Below are 23,303 nucleotides of genomic sequence, written 5' to 3'. Positions count from 1 at the left end.
AGGAGGAAGAGCTGCAGCCGAGCCAATGGTCAGTGAATGAGTCAGCAGAAATGGAGTTTGAGAAAGCTTGACCCTCCCTAGTTCTCTAGGATAGAGGCAGTGAGGGGTGAGTCACATTCAGAGGTGTAGAATTCTATTATTGTTACTCTATAATAATAACAGTAGCATTCACGATGTTGGAGTTCCAAGTCTGGTCAACCTCAAAGAGCTGACAATAACTCAGGACCTTGGAATGAGTCATAACTGGAAGAATAAAACATGCACTATTGAGCTCCTGCCATAAAATCAAACAACAACACTAAAGGTTGTAATGTTATTTATTTATTAGCTTATTTATAAATGGCCCAGCTCATGATTGTCCAATTAATCACTGACTCTGGGTGACATAAAAAGTTTAAAACAACAATCCAATTCAATAGATTAACATTCCCATCCCTCAAAAAGATGTTCCTAATGAAGAACATACAGTACATAGACCATAAATGTGCAAAACCAATCCCATAGTAGACATACCCACACCACTCAAGTCCAAGGCCTGGAGAAAAAAGCCAGCTCTTACCTGATTCACCTGAAGGAACTAGCCATGATGAAAGCAAGAATACCACCTTATGGCCCAATTACGCCACTTCCTAAGAATTTATTAGTGCATGTTCCTTGTTATGTGAATGAAGCAATGCCTTATTAATAATATTCATATTCTCTAGGGAATATCCAAAAGATGATAATTATAGTTTAATGCACATGGCCAACACCTGAGTATGAAAGATTAGCTTAAACCAATATATCTAAATTCTCACTCTCCTTGACTGATCCCCAAAGCAGTGGTAGGTTTCAAAAATTTTTATTACCGGTTCTGTGGGTGTGGCTTGGTGGGCGTGGTGTGGCTTGGTGGGCGTGGCAGGGAAGGATATTGTAAAATCTCCATTCCCTACCAACTCCAGGGGAGGGTTACTGCAAAATCCCCATTTCCTCCCGATCAGCTGGGACTCAGGAGGCAGAGAATAGATGGGGGCGGAGCCAGGTGGTATTTACCGGTTCTCCGAACTATTCAAAATTTCCACTACTGGTTCTCGTCAGAACCTGCTGAAACCCACCTCTGCCCCAAAGCCTAAGTAGGTCTGACCTATTCATAATTGGAAATTATATGACAATCTCATAGATGATCTTGTGAAAGATCAGGAATCCTCAGGCTGTAGCTTAGATTGGAGGTCAATAGAGTTCTTGAACAAAGACAGTGTCAGGGAACATGCAAAGGTGCGCCCTTTCGGTCACAAATAGCTGATTTCAACTAAAAGGAGGCTGCTTCTGAACTTTTGATCCACTGAGCTCCATTACATTCAGACAGCGAGCAATATTAGAGATACTCATGACATAACGCGAGCGTTTCTTCACTGAATTGCATTGTTTCATCAAGAGTTTCATAATGTCCCAACAAATTTCTTTATGTGGGTAAAATATCATCTCCTTATAAAAATCTACCCTTGTGAAGAAATGTCAAAACAGTTCCACGTTTTTCCTGTTTTTGCAAAACAGCAAGTGGGCATATAAATTCATATAAATGGCTGATTTATCTAGCCGTTTCCTATCTAAAACAAAACAAAGCAGCAGCAATTCTCCAAAACAGCAAACGGGGATTCATTTGGCGATGTCAGCAGCCTTTCAACCTGAGAGACTTTGGGCGTACACAGAGATCTTCTCTGCTGAACTACAGACCTTCATAATGCACTGTTCTGATTCTGTTCTTTATTACATGATTTGCTAGTTTTCCGTAATGGATTGACATCATGCTGCCCCTTTTAGATTCTTTTCCCAAAATAATTCACAGTTAAAATGTGTGCTTCTAAACTTAGATACTTCTTCAATACACTTGCTGAAATAATTTATTACACATTGTTCTCCTTTTGGCTGGAAGGATGGGTCAAACCCTCACTCCACCCATTTCAACATTCCAGGTTTGAAGTCACCAGAATTCCTGTTGTGCATCTCTGAATGCTTTTGAACTTCATTGACTTCTCGGAGAATTATAAGTATAATGATATATTTGCTGTCAGCACAGAATACTTCTCTGGGCACCCACTTCTTGCTTTACCTCTCCCCTTTTATCCCCATGGTATTGCCCACTGAAATCAATCACTCAGTAATGTAAGTAGGTGGATGAACAGATTGATAAAACCTTGAGGTTCTACTTTGAAGCAGCCTTCCATGTATGGAACTTGCTTTCAGACTCCACTTGAAAAAAGGCCCAGTTTGCCACATTTTAGTTGTGATTGTGACAAATCCTGTATATAAAATTGAATGCATTGTGCAACCGTGATGAAGAAATAAATTCTTATCTCTATAGATTTTGTGTAGGCCTTTCCTCAGAAGTGGCTTTTTCCGAGATAATAAGAGTATGAAATCAGTCAGAGGCACACGTCAAGTCAGTGTACAATGTGTGATGCATTAACATAACCAGAGAAAAATACTCTTCTTCATGCACAGCATTAGAATTATTAGAAATATGATCCTTGTATTAATTTAATTATGTTGACATCTAATGAACTATGCACATGGGCCACCACTTTTGGTGGATTTGGCTAATCTGTAAACAACCCATGTAATCCAAGACAGGGATGGGATAGAGGAAAGGTAAGGAAAAAGAATCAAGGTGCATTGGCATCTTTTTATTCCTATCATTTTGATGTACAGGTAGTCCTTAAATTACAACCACAGTTGAAATTTCTGTTGCTAAGTGAGACAGTTGTAAAATAGGTTTTCCCCTATTTTACGATCTTCCTTGCCACAGTTGTTAAGCGAATCACTGCAGTTGTTAAATTAGCAACATGGTTGCAAAGTGAATCTGGCTTCCTCTTTGATTTTGTTTGTCAGAAGGTCGCAAAAGGTGATCACATGACCCTGGGACACTGCAATCATCATAAATATGAGCCAGTTGCCTCCATGGAGGGCTGCAAAAGTCATAAGTCATAAAAGGTCATAAATCACCTTTTTCAATGCCCTTATAACTTTGAGCAACCACTAAACAAAAGATTGTAAGTCAAGAACTACCTGTACTTCACCTGTTGGCTAGCTGGGTCTTTATATGATCTGACTGTAACCAAGCTGCACTAGCGGGATTCAACATACTATACCAGTGATGGCTAATCTTTTTGCCATCACATGCCAGGAAGGGGGGGGGAGGTTTGTGCACGCGCGTGCCCACACCCATAATTCTTTGCGCCCCGCCCCGCATATGCGTGTGCAACCCCCCTCCCCGCCCGCTCCTGGCACGCAATGGCCCGGTAGGCCCATTTTTCTTTCTCACCTGGCTCCAGATCCTCTCTATGCATCTGGGGAGGGCGAAAACAGCCTTTCCCCCCCAGGCCCTCCGGAGGCAGGAAGCAGCCTGTTTCCCTACTTCTGGTGGGCCCAGAAGGCCCAAAAATCAGCTGGCGCGCGCCGGAGCTAAGCTGGCATGCCAGGTGACATGGCTCTATGTGCCACCTGTGGCACGCGTGCCATAGGTTCACCATCACGGTACTATACACTGCTCAAGATTGCAGAAGGTTGTTTCACTGTGTTCATTGGTAGTCTGCCCTGAATTCACAATGGATTGTGTGACTTTTCTGTGTACATAGGAGCTGAATATGGACTCAGGCAAGATGGAGCTTGTTCTTTTCTTTGTGTACACATGAAAGCCTTCACAAACGCCACACGATGGATCATGCCGAAACTTTTTTTTTTTTAAATCTAGTTTCTATAAGATGTTAATGAATGCAGTTGATTCTAGATATTGCTTTCCTGGACTCTGGTGCTGAAGCTATTTCTCATAGTACAGTGGACAAGAAAAGCATATTTCAATCTATTGCTCCTTCCTATTAATTTCGCTGGAGTTAATAGAAATATTAAACCAGATCCACTCCATTAAGTTTTCACTGTAATTGCAATAGGCACAGTTTGTCGCTTTTTCCTTGTAAGTTTCATAAACATCTGAATTACAATCAGTCTGCATAATTTCATATACTTATTTTCCACCTCTAGTATATACATTTTAAATAAGCAGTAGGTTAAATAATAGGAAAAAATATTTTTGACAGTAACATTCCATAGAGAAAGCAATAATTGAGCTGCTGTCCATTTTCCAGGGATGTCTCCAAAAGGGGGGGATTTAGTCAATCTCTGACAGACCTAGATTCTGAAGGAAGCCCTTCCGATTTCCTCCACTCTCCCAGCCGCTTCTTGAACCATTCCTAGAGAAACAAAGGAATGTTGCTCAATGAGTAAAGAGGACAGTGGGCTACAGGTAGTCCTCAGCCTACAACCATAATTGAACCCAACATTCCTGTTGCTATGTGAGACATTTGTTAAGGAGTTTTGCCCCATTTTATTTATTTATTTATTTATTTTATTCAATTTGTATACCGCCCTTCTCCTAGTGGACTCAGGGCGGTGCACAGCCAGAACTAAAACACATACCAATACAAAATTTAAAATTATTAAAAGAATTACATACTTTGGCCCAAATTTAAAACAATTCGAATTAAAAGCCACTGACAGATTAAAAGCTAAAAAGCTAAAAAACTAAAAAAAAGGGGGGGGGGTCACGCCAGCCCTGCTTGATGGAAAAGAAAAGTTTTCAGGGCACGGCGAAAGACCCGGAGATACAATATCCTTCTTATCTCCGGGGGCAAATTGTTCCAGAGGGCAGGAGCTGCCACAGAGAAGGCCCTCCCCCTGGGGGTCACCAGCCGACATTGCCTGGCTGACGGCACCTTGAGGAGTCCCTCTCTGTGGGAGCGTACTGGTTGGTGGGAGGATATCGGCGGCAGAAGGCGGTCCCGCAAATACCCAGGTCCTATGCCATGGAGCGCTTTAAAGGTGGTAACCAACACCTTGAAGTGCACCCGGAAGACCACTGGAAGCCAATGTAGCTCACGCAGGAGAGGTGTCACATGGGAGCGCCCCCTCACTCCCATAATCCCCCGCGTGGCCGCATTCTGCACCAGTTGGAGCCTCCGGGTACTCCTCAAGGGGAGCCCCATGTATGACCTTTCTTGCCTCAGTTAAGTGAACCACTGCAAGTTAAGTTAGTAAACCAGTTGTTAAGTGAATCTGGCTTCCCCATTTACTTTGTTTGTCAGAAGGTTTCAAAAGGTGATCACATGACCCTTGGATACAGCAACAGTCATAAATATGAACCAGTTGCCAAGCATCTGAATTTTGATCACATGATTATGCGGATGCTGGAAGGGTTGTAACTGAAAAACGGTCATAAGTCACTTTTTTCAGTGTTGTTGTAACTTTGAATGGTCACTAAATGAACGGTTGTAAGTGGAGGTGTCAACCCTGAAATTGGCCTGACTGAGGCCATTTTGAGACTTCAGCACTGACACACTGGAGAAGAGGGACAGGGAGGAGGAAATAGAGATAGTTGGGGTGTTGTAGCCAAAACAAAATACTTTCTCTTGGGAATCAAGGACATTGCTGCAGGTGCTCGGAAGAGGGGACTGGAGTCACCTAGCAACTGAACAGTATCCTGATTGGACAATGTGACTGATAGTTTTGAGAAGGTGAAAAACTTTTACTTTTAATTAGGTGAAAACCATGGGAATAGTCAGAGTCGGTTTTCACCAGCTTGTGCCAATATGACATACCCAATAAAATTATTCTTTGAGGAATCTACCTGCCTCAGAGTTTTGTTTGCTGTGGGTATGTTACTTGGAACCCTGACAGGAGGTCTACCTGTACTGGGCAAAAGACAATGAGAGTTTAGCAGGCAATGGTAAAATGAGTGGTGAGCTACAGAGAGTCTAGGTTTTGAAAGGAGAAAAAAAAGGATGGCCATTCCCTCTGGGAAAATATAGGTATGGAATGGACATTATCATTTTGACCTATATGTAAAAGAAAGAATTTGAATCCTTACTAAAAAGGGATGGGGAAAGCTTTCAGTCAAAGAGAAAAATGCTTCCTCAGTCCATTCCCTCTTGCTTGTTTTGTGTATTGAGGGAGGATGAATTAGCTTTAAAAAAAAACAAGAAGACTAGATCTCTTATCCGTAGCCAAATATGCTGTGATTCATTCTACCACCTCAACAACATTCTACCACTCCATTCCTGATACACTGTGGAACAGGAGAGTCAAATGGCATAAAGGGTTGGTCCCCCATAAACATCCCACAGAGAGGTGGTTTTCTTCCATCAGTAAGAAGATTCTGATTCCACAGAGGGGATTATAGGATGATTCTTATTCCCTTCCCATATGTTCTAGAAGGTGAGGCACCCTTTAGCCCTAGCAAATGCTTGGAGGAGATGAGAAGGAATAATTTATTGGGAAGTGGTACATGGGAGAAAGGTGGTCCAGAAATGAATGGATCACCCCAAGATGCAAAAGATTATATTTGAAGTTAAAGACATGGCTACTCACTAGAACCTCTTCTACTGATAGCCCTGCCTCAGCAGCGATGAGGTCAAGAGTGGCACGATCAGGGTTCTTGCTGATTCTGGTGAAGTTGTACTCCAAAATCTCCACCTGGTCTTCTCTGATAGTCTTTTCCGTAGACATTTTCACTTTGTACACGTTTGGTAGCCAACAGACAGCTAGGAAGGCATGTCAACACAAAGAATTAGATTCTGTGCAGAAGTTACTATCTGCCTGATCCCTTTGATTCAATCACAAGAAATATTTTTACCAAAAGTTTTATTTGCATTTTAAATACACAATCATCCCACTACCGTTTCTGTGCAGCACAATGTTGAGATTTATTAGCAACTAAGAACCAGTTTGATGTAGTGATTAAGGCACTAGGCCAGAAACCAGGTGATGTGAGTTCTAGTCCCACTTTAAATACAAAGCCAGCTGGGTGATCTTAGGTTAGTTTCTCTCTCTCAGCCCTAGCAAAGCAGGCAAGTGTAAACTACTTATGAAAATCTTGTTACAAAACCACAGGGACTTGTCATCGAAAACTGACACCGAGGCACCAAATAAGAGAGTTTTCTTTTGACAATGGTCAAATGTCAACCCTGACAAGCTACCTATTGTGAAATGCAATGCATCATTTTATGCCAATGATCAAATGCAGTGAACTGCTAAATAAATTTGCATGTCTGTCATATTCTGAAATACAGTCAAAAGCTAATTAGTTTTAGATGCCATCTATCAAATGCTACCATATTTAATTCTCAAAAGTTACATGTTGAAAATAGGCAGTGCAAACAGTAATATTAATGCTTTTTGAATGTTTATAATATAATGAGGTTTTATTATTGATTATGTGCCATCAAAGGGGACACAGTGGCTCAGTGGCTTAAGACGCTGAGCTTGTCGATCAGAAAGGTCGGCAGCTCGGTGGTTCGAATCCCTAGCACCGAGTGAGCTCCCATTACTTGCCCCAGCTTCTGCCAACCTAGCAGTTCAAAAGCATGTAAAAATGCAAGTAGAAAAATAGGGACCACCTTGGTGGGAAGGTAACAGTGTTCCATGCGCCTTCGGTGTTTAATCATCCTGGCCACATGACCAGAATTGTCCTCAGACAGTGCTGACTCTTCAGCTTAGAAACGGAGATAAGCACCGCCCCCTAGAGTCGGGAACTACTAGCACATATGTGCGAGGGGAACCTTTACCTTTAATTTATGTGCCATCAAATCAGCATCAGTCCAGAGTCATCTTATAGGGGAGATGGGTGGCATTAAAATTTAAACAAATAAACAAACAAAAAGATTTTAATGACCAAATAGCCTTTCTTCAGGATGAATTGTCTCCAAACTGGCCCTAAATCTTCCAGGAAAGATCTATTAAAATTAATTCTGAGGAATTTTGCAGGGTAGTTGGGATGGAATTTATCATATAGCAATCTGGTATTAGGATTAAAATTAGCATGTATTAACCCTAACATATTCTTACAATATTCATAGGGATTATAAAAGAGGTTTATATTTACAAGAATATAGTGTTTATACAAATCTCTAAAAGGGATATTTCCAGAAAAACCTTAGTTACTGAACTTTAGTGAATTGCTTCAAATTGTGCAAAAAACAGATCAAATCAAGACATTTTATTAATTGTAATGATATTAATGATATTTATTAATAATTTCCCTTACACGCTGTCTGAACAAGTATGTCAGAAGTCCTATATTGTTTCAGCATGTTCAAAAGGTTTAAATCTCCAAGATTCTTTGGGAAAATAAAATAAATATAAAATTATTAGGTTTATACTGTAATACAGAATATTTCCAGGTAGAAGGTTCTAGGGCCGTGATGGCGAACCTATGGCACGCGTGTCACAGGTGGCACGCGGAGCCATATTGGTGGGCATGCGAGCTCAGCTCCAGTGCGCATGCGCACGCCGGCCAGCTGATTTTCAGGCCTTTTGGGCCCACCAGAAGTAGGGAAACAGACTGTTTCCTGCCTCCGGAGGGTCTTGGGGGGGGTGAGGAAGGCCTGTTTTTTTGCTCTCCCCAGGCTCCAGAGCCTTTCTAGGAGCTTGGGGAGTGTGAAAACAGCCTTCCCCACACCCCTGGAGACCCTCCGGAGGCTGGAAATGGCCCATTTGCCAAAACGGCCATTTCTTAAGAAAGCAGCTATATCTGAGCTCTCGAATTGGAAAGCATGATGCTAGATGGGTTTGCTATTGGCTCTCCATAAAGCTGCACCAAAAAGGTCTATCAAATGCATATCCGAACATAGAATAACAGAGTTGGAAGGGAGCTTGGAAGTCATCTAGCCCAATTCCCTAGCTCAAGCAGGAGATCGTATATAATTTCAGACAAGTGGCTGTCCAGTCTCTTCTTAAAAGCCTCCAGTAATGGGATACCCACAGCTTCATTTGCATACCAGCCAGTGGTGGGTTGCTCCCGGTTCGCACCGGTTCACAAGAACCTGTAGTAAAAATTTGTAGTAGTTGGAGAACAGATAATAACATTGGCTGGCCACACCTCTGAACTGGTTCCCGGCCCGGTCGCCCCTCACTTATCCCACCCACCTCATCAGAGGCTTTTTATTTTTTTTACTTTTAAAAGCATTTTTTCTACAACCTCTTTGGCTGAAAAAAATGCTTTTAAAAGTAAAAAAAAAAAGCCTCTGATGATCGTGTGGCTCAGCTGGGATTGTCAGAGGCTTCTAAAAGCATTTTTTTCCTGCAACCTCTTCGGCCAAAGAGGTTGTAGGGAAAAAAAATGCCTTTAAAAGCCTCTGGCGATCCCAGCTGAGTTGCCTGATCATCAGAGGCTTTTAAAAGCATTTTTTTCTGCAACCTCTTAAGATTGTAGAAAAAAAATGCTTTTAAAAGTAAAAAAAAAAAAAGTTGGCCAGGCCCACCCAGTCACAAGCCAAAATAAGCCACGCCCACAAAACCGGTAATAAAAATTTTTAGAACCCACCCCTGATACCAGCCACCTTCTTAATCTTTTTTGAGACACCCCCTCTCACCAGATGCCCATCCCTACTTATCAGAGCTTTCAGTTTATAGGGGGTATGCATTCAAAAAACAAAAAAGAAAGTAAAGTCTACCATTCGGAAAGGGGAGGATCTTTTGCTTTGCATTAGAAGCATTGCCTGTGACTGAATTAGACATGCTACTAACATTAGCATAATCATCCAGGAGGAAAAGTCAATTCTTGTTATATGAATAGGTTAATTATATCCAACCAAACTAAAAATACTTGCTTTTGGTGGGAAAGTAATATACTCTAGTTTTTTGTATCATGCTCAGCATGGTTAAATACCAGATTTCAAAGGAAATTCACTTTTTTCATACTGAACTTATCCAACAGTCCTTGCTTATAAACAGCACTTGGGAAATAGAAGACTGTAGAAGTGGTAAAAATGTTCAATGTTTGCAGTTGCTGGCTCTCTCTCTTCCTCAATACGTAATCCTCAAAAGTGGCTATAAATGGCTGTGTCCCTATTGTATTTTAGACCCAACAAAAGTACACTGCAGAAATGCAAAGAAACTTTCAGAGAAAATAAAGCCACAAAAAGAAATCAATGATTTCTGCTGTCTCCATCTAAATTACCAGATCGAATTTAACTTGGCAATATCCAACCTTTTGCAGAAAGATGATGATGAAAATAAGCCTATGGAAACTTTTGGTGCCATCTAAAAGGGACTTGACATCCCACAGGAAAAATGGTAAAATACGTGGCATGAGATCATCACACAAATGTCACAACTTACATACTTGTATGAGAAGTCAAGAAGCAAAGACTTAAGTGTGACATTTGAATGATGACATGATCTTGCATATGATCTGATTTTAGCAACATGATTTATTATGGTTGCCATTGACCTGAGAGCTCAATATATGTACACCTTGTGGCATAATGCTCATAGGAATGTTGGTATTATTGCATGTGAAGTGACTTACATCTCATTTGAAATGTGGGATGTCCCAAGAGGGGGACATAGCTGAGCTCTGACTTCTGACTTCTTCTGCCAAATTTAGAGCAGGGCTGCACTCTAACTAGTATAGATACATTTTGCAAATGTATTACAATTTGCAATACGATTACAAATGTTGGGCGCCATAGAAGGAGTATGGATAATGGTTTTTCCTGGTTCTACTTTCTATCCAATTGCTGACAAACCTGTTGATTCCCCTTGCCTGAATGCTTTTGAGCAGAGATGGGACAGCAGGGGCACACAAAGCATTTTCAGTTCAAAACATTTCAATTTGAAGCAGCACATTTCAAACCCGTTTTGAGTTTGGAAGAGATAGTCTGGTTTTATTGGAAATGTTTAGCGAAGTTCTAACCATTCTGAGAATGTTCTGAGCTTGAAACAGCCTCATTTCACATTCGGACCACCCATTCCAAATTTAAGACAAGAGCTTTTTGCCGGACGCTAAACTTTATAAAGTTGAAACATAGTAAGGTTGCAGAAGGCCGTTTCAAACCCAAAGCAACCATTTCAAATCTGGATTTTTAAAAGAATTGCACACCTAAAATCTCTGTCAGGGAAATTTTAAATGGGATTACAAAAGGAGGCTGGTGGCTGGATTTCCAACTGATCCTGTGTCACCTTCCAATATAATATCCAACACCAAAGCCATATGGACTATATTCATATACACATAATCCTGAACCATACATATCTGAATACAAGTAACTCATTTTCCTAGATTTGAACAACACACTGAATCAGAAATTATCCCCAGTGGCTGGGTTTGCCTAACATACTAGTTTACAAATTGGTGTTGATGATGGCAGTGATAATAGTGTATTGTGCAAATCTGGTTTAGTCAACAGGCACCATCTAGTCTAAAATACCTCAAGCAGCAAGTGTCTGTGCCTGCCCTTCTTTAAACTGCAGCATAGTAAAGCAACCTTATTTGGAGTCTTCCACCTGAAGTTGTTATTGTACTTGCTTTTAATTGATCCTTCTACCAGAAGAAATATATACTTCTTTTAAAAACCATTTGAGGAGGAAAAGTGCCAGCTGGTAAGCTTTGAGTCTCCCCAGCCACCCTCTCATGCTTCACTTTATATAGTATCATTCATTTATTGTAGCAATCTACCTGTCCAGGAAGGAGATTGGCCATCTGGGTGCCCATCTGTATTACTATGTGGGAATGACCTTAGGGGACAGGAGGAAAAATGCAGACTGGACAAGCAGCATGTAAAAGATATCTCAGCCCACAGAAGGAGGGAAGCATCTCAGAAGGGACCCTCCCTAGTTTTCTGAAGAGTAAAAGGAAAGGAAGAGAGAAATACTTTCAGTCTGACAAGATTCTGCTAATATAACATTATAATAAAAAAAAATGAGCTAGTACTCCTGGTTGTGTTTTTTGTCTGGACAATCTTGCAGGGCTAACAACATCAATACATTTTGACATTATTATGCATTCTAAATATAATTTTCTATCACCATAAGAGTTTATGACTATGTAAACTCCTATAGGAGTTTATAACTCCTATAACTCCATTTTCCCTTGTATCATCACTCTGCTGAATCCCTAATTATCACAGTACTGTCTTATATATAAGGATATTTATCCATGTTGCATTACTATTATCCTTTTCATCTTTTCTACTACTACCTTCTCATGTTGGCATCTTATGATTATATTACTTCATTATTTTTATGTACACTGAGAGCTCATGTACAGAGACAAATTCTTTGTGTGTCCAATCACACTTGGTCAATAAAGAATTCAATTCTATTCTATTCTATTCTATTCTATTCTATTCTATTCCAGTCCAGTCCAGTCCAGTCCAGTCCAGTCCAGTCCAGTCCAGTCCAGTCCAGTCTAGTCTAGTCTAGTCTATGTCTATGTCTATTTCTATTTCTATTTCTATTTCTATAGTCTAATCTAGTCTAGATTATTCTAGTCTAGTCTAGCCCAGCCCAGCCCAGCCCAGCCCAGCCCATTCTACCAATCTCTACAGGAAACAACTCTATGAGAAATCTATAGAATGGGAAATGTTCAAAATGTCACCAGATAAGAGGTTGTGACCAACAAAGCATCACAATTCCTATGTACATTCATCACAGTTCCAGATTCTCATTGAAAAAGCTATTTAAATAAAGGGAGATACAAGAACATTGGCCCACAGAGAATCAGGGAGCTGAGAATCTCACACTATATGTGGCATCCTGAAACCATTCACATGGTGCCTTTGAAATGGCTTTTGAAGAAAAGAGGGCTGGGAGGGTTTTGTCCCTCCTGTGCCCACTTCTATATAAATGACCTGGTATAATGTTAGGGCATAACTTCTCTTAAATAGCTTAAAAGCTTCTGAGTACTTAGTGTCCCCCTGTGGACAAGGAGTCATTGAAACTGCAGCTCATATCCTGTGTATTGCCCTCTATATAGGGACTCACAGACTCATCTTAACACCTTACCTGATTAAATATCTGGGGAACTCTGATCATTTTTATGTAAAACTTGTTGTCAGATCATTATGATTCAGTTTCTCTGAATGTAGCTAAAATTTGTTATACTGTCTGTAAAATTAGGTAGGTTTTGATCACCTATTGATTTCACCATGAAATGTAATATATTATCATGCCTTGTTCTGTTCAGTTTTGCTTTATTTTAATGATTACTTTTTGTGCTGGTCTATGACCCTAATAAATATTTAATTGAATTGACAATGTTTTTAGAAGCTTTTAAGCTATTTGGATTTTTAAACTACTTGGAGCCAATTTGACTAAAGGAACCTTTTCCTATGAATAATGTCTATTAGGTTAACCCTTTCCCCCCTCTTCCTTCTTCCACAGCCAGTACTATACAGATGTTCAATAACATCCACACTTGAAGAAGTAGTAGGGAAACTGCGATGTGGCATAATCAAGTCATGGCCATGGATGTGGCTCTAAGGAAACTTATAGCCAAAGTAAATCTGATGATTTTTGCATTTAAAATACAAAACCAAATATTGCAGTTTTAAAATATGCAAATACTGTAGCTGTGCTGACCTTAAAGCAAGCTTGATGGTACCTTAGTGTTTTGCCCTTTAGTGAAGCCCAAAACTGATAGAAGCTATTATTTGCACTTGGAGTGATGCCCTCCCCTTACAAAGACCTAAACATGGTTTTTCCCAAGACTGCAAGGAAACGGATACATTCCCCACTCCTCGTGGTTCCTCTCTTGGTGGTATTTGCAATTAAAACAAAAAACAAAAAAACAAAAGTGCACATCAAAGACAAAGACAATTGAATGCAAAGTCCATTTTAGCTTCCATCTGCACCGACTCTGTTTTCAAGCAAAGGCCAATCAAAATGCTGAAGGTCTTACATAATGTTTTGCTGGTTTCTGAGTCCCAGCCAATGATCCTCAACTCCCTGTCACGGAAACCAGTTGCCTTGGCACTCCTGAGGATGGAGGGGGAAAGTACACAAGGCTCATTCACCAGATGCTCTTTTGGGGTTGTTCTGTCCCAGTTTTGAATAGAAACATAATCCTAGACCTAGTTCATCTTGTCTTTGAGGGAACACAGCTTTGTGACTTGCTTTTGTTTGCTTTGTTGGCAGCCTTTGTGTCCTGGATAAAGAATGGGTGCTTTGCAATACCAACACCTCTTATCCCCACTGAAAAATATGCCTAGGCCAAGTTGGGCTCTTCATATTAATTTGTTGAGTGTTGCCTACAGAAAGAGCCCTGGAAATGATCAAGGCTTCTTCTCATAAATCCAGCTCAGAGATCTGCTTAGTTGACAATAAAAGACAGGGAAGTATGTGGAGAGTGAAGCAGCCTGTTTTCAGTGTTACTATTAGAAGGTAGGACTATCAATTCTGGGTTGCAAAAATCCTGACTTTGGCAGCAAAGGGTTAGGTTTCCTGTATCTTTTGGCTAATTTCTAGAAACCATTCTGATTTTTGTAGCCCAGATCTAGTAGTCCTATTATTATGTATTATTTGTGGGCCAAGACAAAACCGATCAACCATAAAAATCCTTGTGTCCCAAGGGGGCCACACCTGCAATGAAATACTGTTCCTCCAGGCAATGCTAGACTGGATTATTAGTGATCCAGCATTAGATTGGATTACTACTTTTAGACCGGAATACTAGTGATAATATTTACACCTATAGTAACAATCTTCCCATTTTTATAATTCCATGATTTGGAATTCCAAACCATTCCATGATTTGATGGAAAATTTAAGGAAATTTAATTGAAATAAAGGAAAAATAAAAATATATTTCTATTTAGTAGCATATAACTGACAGTGGTTGATATCTGCTTAGCTATATGCTACTAAATATTCTGCTAAGCAAAATCAAAATTGGCTGAAATTGAGATGGGAGACAATGACAACATCCAGAACTGTAGGGGACAATGGGTCATCAAAAGATACCCAGTAGAAAGCAGTGGCAAACCATTTCTGTCCTGTTACCAAGGAACCCATGTCAATGCGCCCACATATCTCGATGAGCACATATTTCTGTGAGTCAAGCTTGTCGTGAAAAAGTCTTGACTTAAATATAGAATTCTGGAACAATAGTTTGGAAAGGAGCTGGCCTAAAGAGCTCCTTTCTTCCTTTCCAGTCATCCTCTTTTGAAATTGCTTTTCATTTGACATTGTGGCTTTCAATTTTGTGGCCCATACTTGAGTGTAACACATGGTACATAACTTAGTCCTAAATTATTTTTTCCTTTCTGAAGTGATTGGGGAGAGTAATGGGATAAAACAGAGAGTAGAGTGCTGAACAACGGTGTTCTCCAGTTCTCTTCTTGGGGAAAATAGTTGAGAAGATTGAAGGCCTATATCCAGGGGTGGGCTGCTGGGGGTTTGCAGAGGTTCAGGAGAACCTCTAGCTAAGATTCTGTGCAGTTCGGAGAAGAACCCCTAAATCCCACTCCTTGCTGGCCCCGCCCCGCCCTGCCCACTCCTCCCCTCCCCTCCCAGGAGTCCCCACAAGGCCTGTTTTGGATGCAGGTAAGTGCAGGACGTGCGTGGAGGCTCGGGAGGGTGAAAAATGGGCCTACTGGAAATTTGTGAAGGCCGGAAATGGGCCCAGAGGGCCTCCGGAGCCTGGGGAGTCCATTTTCACCCTTCCAGAGACTCGAGGAAAGCCTCCGGAGCCCAGGGAGGGCAAAAACGCCCCCCCCTGTGGTGCAGGAGGCTGACTAGGCCATGCCCACCATGGTCATACCCACCCAGCAACCGGACAGAGAACCCCTTGCTAAAATTTTTGAAGCCCACCCCTGCCTATATCTTCACAGTGTTTCAGAAGAAGAGGATTCCCTGCACCCATCATAGTCAGTTTCAGACCATGACATACAGTAGTATTAAGATGGAACTGATAACATCTCTGATAGAGTCAGGATGGTGTGGTGTATCCATCCTGGCTGTACTTGATTTCTTAGCAGCTTTCAGTACCATCAGTCATGATATCCTTCTGAGATGGCTGAGGGGTTTGAAAAGGGGACAGATTGGTGTCCAGAGGTATTCTTCCTTTCTCTAATGCTGATTGCAATTGGTGTTGGTAGTGGGATTTTTCTGGGATTCCACTAAGCTCAAATCTCCTCACCTTTATTTAACATCTATATGAAATGCTAGACGAGGTCATCCATCAGCACAAGGTTAAGTACCAACAGTATGCTGATGATATTCAGCTGTATATCTCTGCCCTGAACTGCCCAAGGGATGTGGGGTGTTTCTCAGAACCTAGAGGCCTATATGGAGAAGAATTGGGTTTATCTCTACCCTGACAAGGTTTTGGGGTACCCCATATTTACTGATTTGCCATCTTTAACTTTGGCTGGGGTGCACAAACTTGAGTTGTCCTGAACTCACACTTCCTACCTGAAGAGCAGGTGTCAGCTTATGGTCAGGATGACTGTTGCACAGTTACATCTTGTGTGCCAGTTGCACCCCTTCCTAGAATGGGGGCTCTGTTCATGATCATTCATGCCATACTCACCTCCTAATTGAATAATTGCAATGCCCTTTACATGGGGCTGCCCTTGAAGAACATTGAGAACCTGCAGCTGGTCCAAGCACAGCATGGGTACAGTATGGCTATATTACACCACTGCTGCATGTGCTACATGTGCACGCAGGAGGCCTCTGGGTGCAATTCAAGGTGCTGTCATCAACATTAAAGCCTTACATGGTATGGGACCAAGTAACTTGCAGAACTACCTATCCCCTGTGGTTTCAGCCCATCCTACTTGATTTGGTAGGGTGGGCATGCTTTGGGTTCCCTCAGTGAAACAATGTTGCCTAGTGGGGCCTCAGAAGCATGCCTGCTCTGTTATGGTGCCTACCTTATGGAACAATCTCCTCTGGAGATATAAATGGCTCTGAACTTGTTGGCCTTCAGGAAAGCAGTGAAGATATGGGTTTTCATTCAGGCACTGGGGACAGGATGTTGGCACTGTCATGGAGTGGTTGTAGATGAATGCAAGTTTTATTAAGGCCTCATATTGTGTGTTTTTTTAATAGTCTGTTTTTAGTGTATTGTGTTTCTATTCTATTTGCCTCCCAGAGTTCTTTTTGGTAGATGGGCAGCTATATAAGTTTGTTTAATGAATAATGAAAATAATCAGTCCCATGAAAGCAACTCCAAGGAGGTTTCAGGAGAAACCAAAAGAGGAAAATGGGGATATTAAAATGCTAGCTTTGCCAGAAAAAAACATGGGGTGACTGCAGTCTGCCCTTTTTGTTAAGCAGAAGTTATGTTTTACTATTTACTATAGTAGGTTAAAGGAAGCTTGTTTTGATAGTAAGCTTGTAACTTAGTAATTAGAACAGATCGAACTGCAGATAAAGGGATATCAACAATCTGGTTTTCTGCAACTCATCCTCATCCTTGTTTTCCAAGGTGTGATGTCCCCAGGTGTTTACTTGCTTAAAAGGTGGCTAGAGATGAACCAGGTGGAACCCACATTGCTAAGCCTAGTGGGTGAGGATCTTGACTACTAAACCTGTAAACATGCATTCTTCCATCACCCATTTGGGGAAAGAGGTGGAACATGATACAGACAGTCCTCGACTTACAACCATTCATTTAGTGGCTGTTTGAAGTTAAACAGCATTGAAAAAAGTGACTTATGACCATTCTTCACCCTTATGACTGTGGCAGCATCCCCATGGTCACGTGATAAAAATTTGGCAGCTTGGCAACTGACGTGTATTTATGATGGTTGCAGTGTTCCAGGATCACCTTCAAACAAAGCCAACGGGGAAGCCAGATTCACTTAACAACCGTGTTATTAACTTAACAACTGCAGTGATTCGCTTAACCACTGTGGCTAGAAAGTTTTAAAATGGAGCAAAACTCACTTAACAACTCTTGATGACCAACAGAAATTTTGGGCTCACTTGTGTTAGTAATTCAAGGACTATCTGTATTGCAGGAAACAATTGTTTAGACCAGGGGTCTCCAACCTTGACAACTTTATGACTTGTGGACTTCAACTCCACTGGGAGTTGAAGTCCACAAGTCGTAAAGTTGTCAAGGTTGGAGACCCCTGGTTTAGACAGCATGAAGCCTTTCTCCAGCGTGCAGCTGTCCTGCAGTTGCCCTACAGCTTATATGAACAATATGAGTCTTGCTTGAGGACTTACAGGGAAAAGAGCTCTGTTGGATTTCACACAAAAATACGTAACAACTGGTTTAAATGGTAACATTCTGTTCTGTTCAGGAAGCATAATATGTCTTCTAACTCTAGTAATAGACAGAGAGGTCATCCAATGAGACAGCATGAGGAGATATCTCTCCATCTCCCTTTGTCTATCTTCTCAAGCGCCTACATAGATACAAGTGTTTTGGAAAATGTGAAATTACTTCTTGAAAAGCAAGCAAATCTCGGACCAAACAATTACTGACAACCCAAAGGTCAACATTATCTAGACCAGAAGGTGATCTTTTTGTTTACTGCATTTGGGGGGAAAGCAAGAAATCAACGGCTCTTGAAGGGAAATGGAGGCAAGTTGAAATGCTCCCATTGAAAATTTCCAGGCAATCCTCCAGCTCCCCTGAAATAGGTGTACAGTACCAGGAGTGGGATTCTACTGGTTCTGACCGGTTTGGGCGAACCAGTAGCTCCGATGATCAGCTGGGAGCGAACCGGTTTGCCACAACAATCAGATGGGCCCACCCGCCCACCTGCACTATTTTCCTACTTTTTATCTTCTCAGCTGATTCGCACGGTAGAATGGATTGCTGCACGAATCAGCTGTGTTACTCCTCCAAAGAAACCAGGAAGTGAAGATTTCTTCAAACTGCATGCACACAAATCGCGCAATCACCGAACCGGTTGTTAAACCAGGAGGATCCCACCACTGTACAGTACTTTTATTTTTGCAACCGGTTGCAGAAAATAGCCTATGGCTGTAGGTGTTTGGGGGAGATGGCTTGGAACTAGTCATAGATTTCAGCCCTAAAAGTGCTCTACACTCTCAGTATTATACATCAATTTCCCTCCCCCCTAATATGTTTCAGCCCTAGCAAAGCCATGGTTACAAACAACAGTTATATCAGATTATGATAAAGGGAAAAGGAAGGGTGAGTATATCAGGAAAACTATATATAGTTCTCAGATATACATGTTAGTGGCAACTCTGAAGAGGGCTCTGAAATCTGAAGAGGGCTCTGAAGCTGGATCTCCAGCTACAATCAGCATCGGCTAGAGCTCCCCAATCTGGGCTGCCAAAATCAGGTTAATAACTAGGGAGTTGCCAGATGGTGTCTTCTGAAATTTTACAGTCCCAGTCTGGCCTCCTCTCATATCTACCCAGCAAGGCAATTTTGAAATAAGACCTCGATTCATAAAATATATGAAGAAAGGTTACAGGAATTAGGCATGTCTCATCTAATGAAAAGAAGGACTAGGAGTGACATGATAGCAGTGTCTAAGGGGCTGCCACAAAGAAGAACCCCTCCAAGACTCAGTGGTTGTGGTTGCTGGTGTCCCAATATAGTCAGCTGGTGCCAACTCTGACTATTGGGGGCGAGACATTGGCCCCCACGGAGAGGGCACGTAACTTGGGTGTCCTCCTGGATGCACGGCTGTCTTTAGAAGAGCATATGACGGCCGTGGCCAAGGGGGCTTTCTATCAGGTTCGCCTGATATGCCAGTTGCGCCCCTTTCTGGATTGGGACTCCTTATGCACAGTCACTCATGCCCTCATCACTTCCCGCCTGGACTACTGCAACGCTCTCTACATGGGGCTCCCCTTGAGGAGCACTCAGAGGCTCCAACTGGTGCAGAATGCCTCCTCAGGGTGCCATCAGTCAGGTAATGTCAGCTGGCGACCCCCCGGGGAAGAGCCTTCTCTGTGGGAGCACCCGCCCTCTGGAATGAGCTACCCCCAGGGATACGACTGATCCCGGACCTCCGGACCTTCCGCCGGGCTCTGAAGACTTTTTTATTTCAGCAAGCTGGGCTGGGTTAAAAATCTTTTAATTGCTGAATTTTATGGGTAAGGGGTTTTAAATTGGGGGAAGCCAATATAAATTTAATTTTGTTTTTATAGTATTTTAATGTTCATATTGTATGTTTTTTAATTTTGGCTGTTCACCGCCCCGAGTCCTTCGGGAGAAGGGGCGGTATAAAAATTTAATAAATAAATAAATAAATAAATAAATAAATAAATAAATAAATAAATAAATAAGAAGGGGGGTCAACCTATTCTCCAAAGGACCCGAAGGCAGGACAAGAAGCAATGGATGGAAACTAACCAAGGAAAGAAGTAACCTAAAACTAAGGAGAAATTTCCTGACAGTTAGAACAATTAATCAGTGGAACAACTTGCCTCCAAAAGTTTTCAGTGCTTCATCACTGGAGGTTTTTAAGAAGAGATTGGACAACCGTTTGTCTGAAATGGTATAGGTATCCTGCCTGAGCAGGGGATTGAACTCGAAAAGCTCCAAGGTTCCTTCCAACTCTTATTATTCTGTATTCTGTTATTCTGAATCCTCTCCATTATATTTGTAGAAATCTCTGTATACTGCTCTGGTGCCCCCCATTTTCCTCAGTAACTCGCTTCTTAAGTTTCACTTTTAGGTCACAGCTTGGAGAAGCTGCCCATGGGACAGGAATAAGAGCCTTCAACAAATATTGCTGGTCAAAGAACCCATTTGACTGGCATGTATTTAGTCAGCTCCTATTCAGCAGAAACAATGGGAGGATTCTAATTTCCCTAGGAAGCAAAACTGTCCTGAGATGCACTCTCTTTTCTTCTTCCTAGAATCAGAAGTGGACCTGGGCATGCCTGAATAAGGCCACTTTCTCTAACATCTGCCCCCTTACAGCAATCATCACAATATTTTACTGTCTGTGGATCAGGCTGTAACTCATTGCTTCAATTGCTATTCTTAGCCTCTGTTTATTTCTTGCTTTGTCACCCTTCGCAGAACAAACTTCTGGCCAGATTATCATTATGAGAAGCTTTACAGAAATACATCAATTTCTGCCATTTTACTACTGTGTGACATTTCTTACCACACAATTTATGGGGGGGGGGTCCCTCTTTTCTTTAAGATAGCACCGATAAGGATAGCAAAATCAGTTATTTGTGCATGCTGAAGGTTTTGAAACACCTGCAATAATGAGGTGCTTGCTTACTTAATGGCATTTGATGGTTGGTGGCTACTCATAAGTAAAATGTGTGCCATGCCACAACTACCTAGCTAAGAAAAAAGTCTGAGTTTTGCAAAGAAACTTTTGGAAAGAAGTTGTGGTTGACAATTCCTGCATTGTGGAAGGGATGGAGCAGGATTCATATGAGATTTAAGTTCCAACAATATTACAATTATCCCTGTAGCGTACAAGATAAACTAGCCCTTACAATAATATTCTAAAAATAAAAGACAATCATAACACAGCATCATCATTTTCATGTTGGAAAAATATAATTATGGTAATTAAAAATCCCTATGGCACTATTCTAGTTTGTTAACAAAAAAGCTGTCCAGAAGAATTGGAGGTCAGCAGACTCAGGACAAACTGTATCCCAACAAAAACCTATACTACAAAATGTAGGCTTTCAGATTATCCTGTCCATTTGCTTTCCTAACTCACCACCCATCTCAATGGTTTCCTCATAAATGAACCCTTTCTAACTAATGATGTTACCAAGTTTACAGGTTCTTTTCCTCAGGAAGAAGGGCTCCCCTGAAGTTGCCAGGAGAATAGACAATGATAAATAGAATTCTGGAACAATGTAATGTCAGATTTCTAATTTTACCACTCAAATATAACTGGTTGAAAACAAGACCCTTGACATTTTTGAATTAAAAATTGAAACCCCTATTTTGAAATGGACATTTCCTTCTTGAAGTGGGAACGCTCTGTTTGCCTTGCAAATATCAAAGGTACAAGATTGTCTAGTATATAAAATCACATTAATACCTGTCATGTCAACCCTAAAATATATTAGACACTAAACACACACATGATGGAGCAAGCCCTACCCAAACCCTCACTTTCATAACAACATCCACAAGTGTGTCCCATACCTCTTCCTTTCTCTGCTGTTTGCTCTCCTTCCCTGCATTGCTTCACCCACTGAAAAAATTGAACTGGCAAAGATGTTAGAATAAAACCTGCATGGGTTTTCTTTTGGCTTTTACTATTCTGGGAGGCTTTATTTTAAAAAGACCAACATCAGCAACAAAAGTTGACAATCCCTGCTCTTATAATACATGATTTGAAACCTTTAAACTTGCTTCCCTTCCTGGATCCTTCTGCATAAAGGTGCCCAAGCCTCACTGCATTGGAGAAGCAGGAGCAGAGGCACTCTGGGTTCAAATCATCAAGATCTGGCACTTACCTGGCCCTCAGGAGATCTTCTCTGGAAAATCAAGGTCCTTGATGAAGGTATCTACAGAGGCAGGAAAGTCAGACAGCACCTTTATCCCTAGATGTGTATGAGTATGTATGAATGAGGGAGAGAAAGAGAGGGAGGGAGAGGGAAGAGAGAGAGAAAGTGTGTGTGTGACAGGCAGGTGTGTGTGTGACTTGAAAAACCTGCACCACAGACAGGCTGAAACTTAAAGCAGTTGCTTAGTCCCTTTCCCTGCTGGCAATTCAGGTTTGGCAGTCAGTTTGCATGTGCTGGAGAAAAAAAATATATCTCCAGATCGGTCTGCTGAACTGAGCTGCAGCTCCCTCACTCTTTCCCCACAATGAAGCAGGCTTGCTTTGGAACGAATGAAAGAGCAAGCACAAGGGGGGGGGAGCGGGGACAGGTTTTGGGCTCCACTCCCCGAGAGCAGAGATGCTGCAATCCTTCCAAGAGTGTCTTGCTGCTGCTGAAATCCTTATCAGGAGTTGGACTTTTGCCACTGTCAATGTCATCTTGCCAGTTGCCTCATGAAACCACAAGTCGCTTCCCTTTGGGGATGGAACGTTCGTTTGCCAAAGACAGAGGGGAGGCACGTCTGTTGTAACTTCAATTCCGATAAGACGCAAAAGGACTCACTTAGTCCACACCCAGGATCTGAGCAGAGTTGTTGGAAGGGGTTTGCTCAGAATGGATGAATGCCCTTCTGTATTGGGCAGGGGAAGGACCATCTCCCAACTGGTCCCACTCCCCCAAGGCCGAGGAAGATCAGGCAAGATGGAAAGTAGACTGCTTCAGAGCACTGGCTTCAATTTCACTTGGGATGGGATGGGACACAATTTAAAAGAAGCATTTTGATACAGAGTCTGGAGGCTTTGCTAGACATCTGGAAACGCAGTTATTTTATTCCACAGTTTCTATTCTACACTTTCAAAAGTTGTCACACGCCAGACATCGGTCCCTCTAGTCTGGCACTCTGTGTCTTGCCTGGGAGAGTCCCTCAAGGTTTTGGACATGGAAGACCTCATGACATGAGCACCTTCTACCTGCAAACAAGAAGTTCCCTACTGAGCTACAGCTTTTAGAGCTGG

At 41.7% G+C, this 23,303-nt stretch overlaps 1 protein-coding gene across 1 annotated transcript; it reads right to left on the bottom strand.

Annotated features, from left to right (window-relative positions):
* Positions 1-299: 299 nt before the first annotated feature.
* HOPX (HOP homeobox) lies at positions 300-22,336 on the bottom strand. Its single transcript, XM_034410867.3, has 3 exons — positions 22,201-22,336; positions 6,400-6,572; positions 300-4,226 (listed from the first exon to the last, which is right to left on the bottom strand). The coding sequence occupies exons 2-3, from the start codon at positions 6,535-6,537 to the stop codon at positions 4,149-4,151; spliced, it is 216 nt and encodes a 71-aa protein (XP_034266758.2). The 5' UTR covers positions 6,538-6,572; positions 22,201-22,336; the 3' UTR covers positions 300-4,148.
* Positions 22,337-23,303: the final 967 nt, after the last annotated feature.

This window comes from Pantherophis guttatus, chromosome 2, assembly GCF_059756535.1.
Source record: "Pantherophis guttatus breed Tessera chromosome 2, ASM5975653v1, whole genome shotgun sequence".
Taxonomy (NCBI): Eukaryota; Metazoa; Chordata; class Lepidosauria; order Squamata; family Colubridae; genus Pantherophis; species Pantherophis guttatus.
Note: the sequence above shows the minus strand (reverse complement) of the source record. Positions and strands in the feature narration are given on the sequence as shown.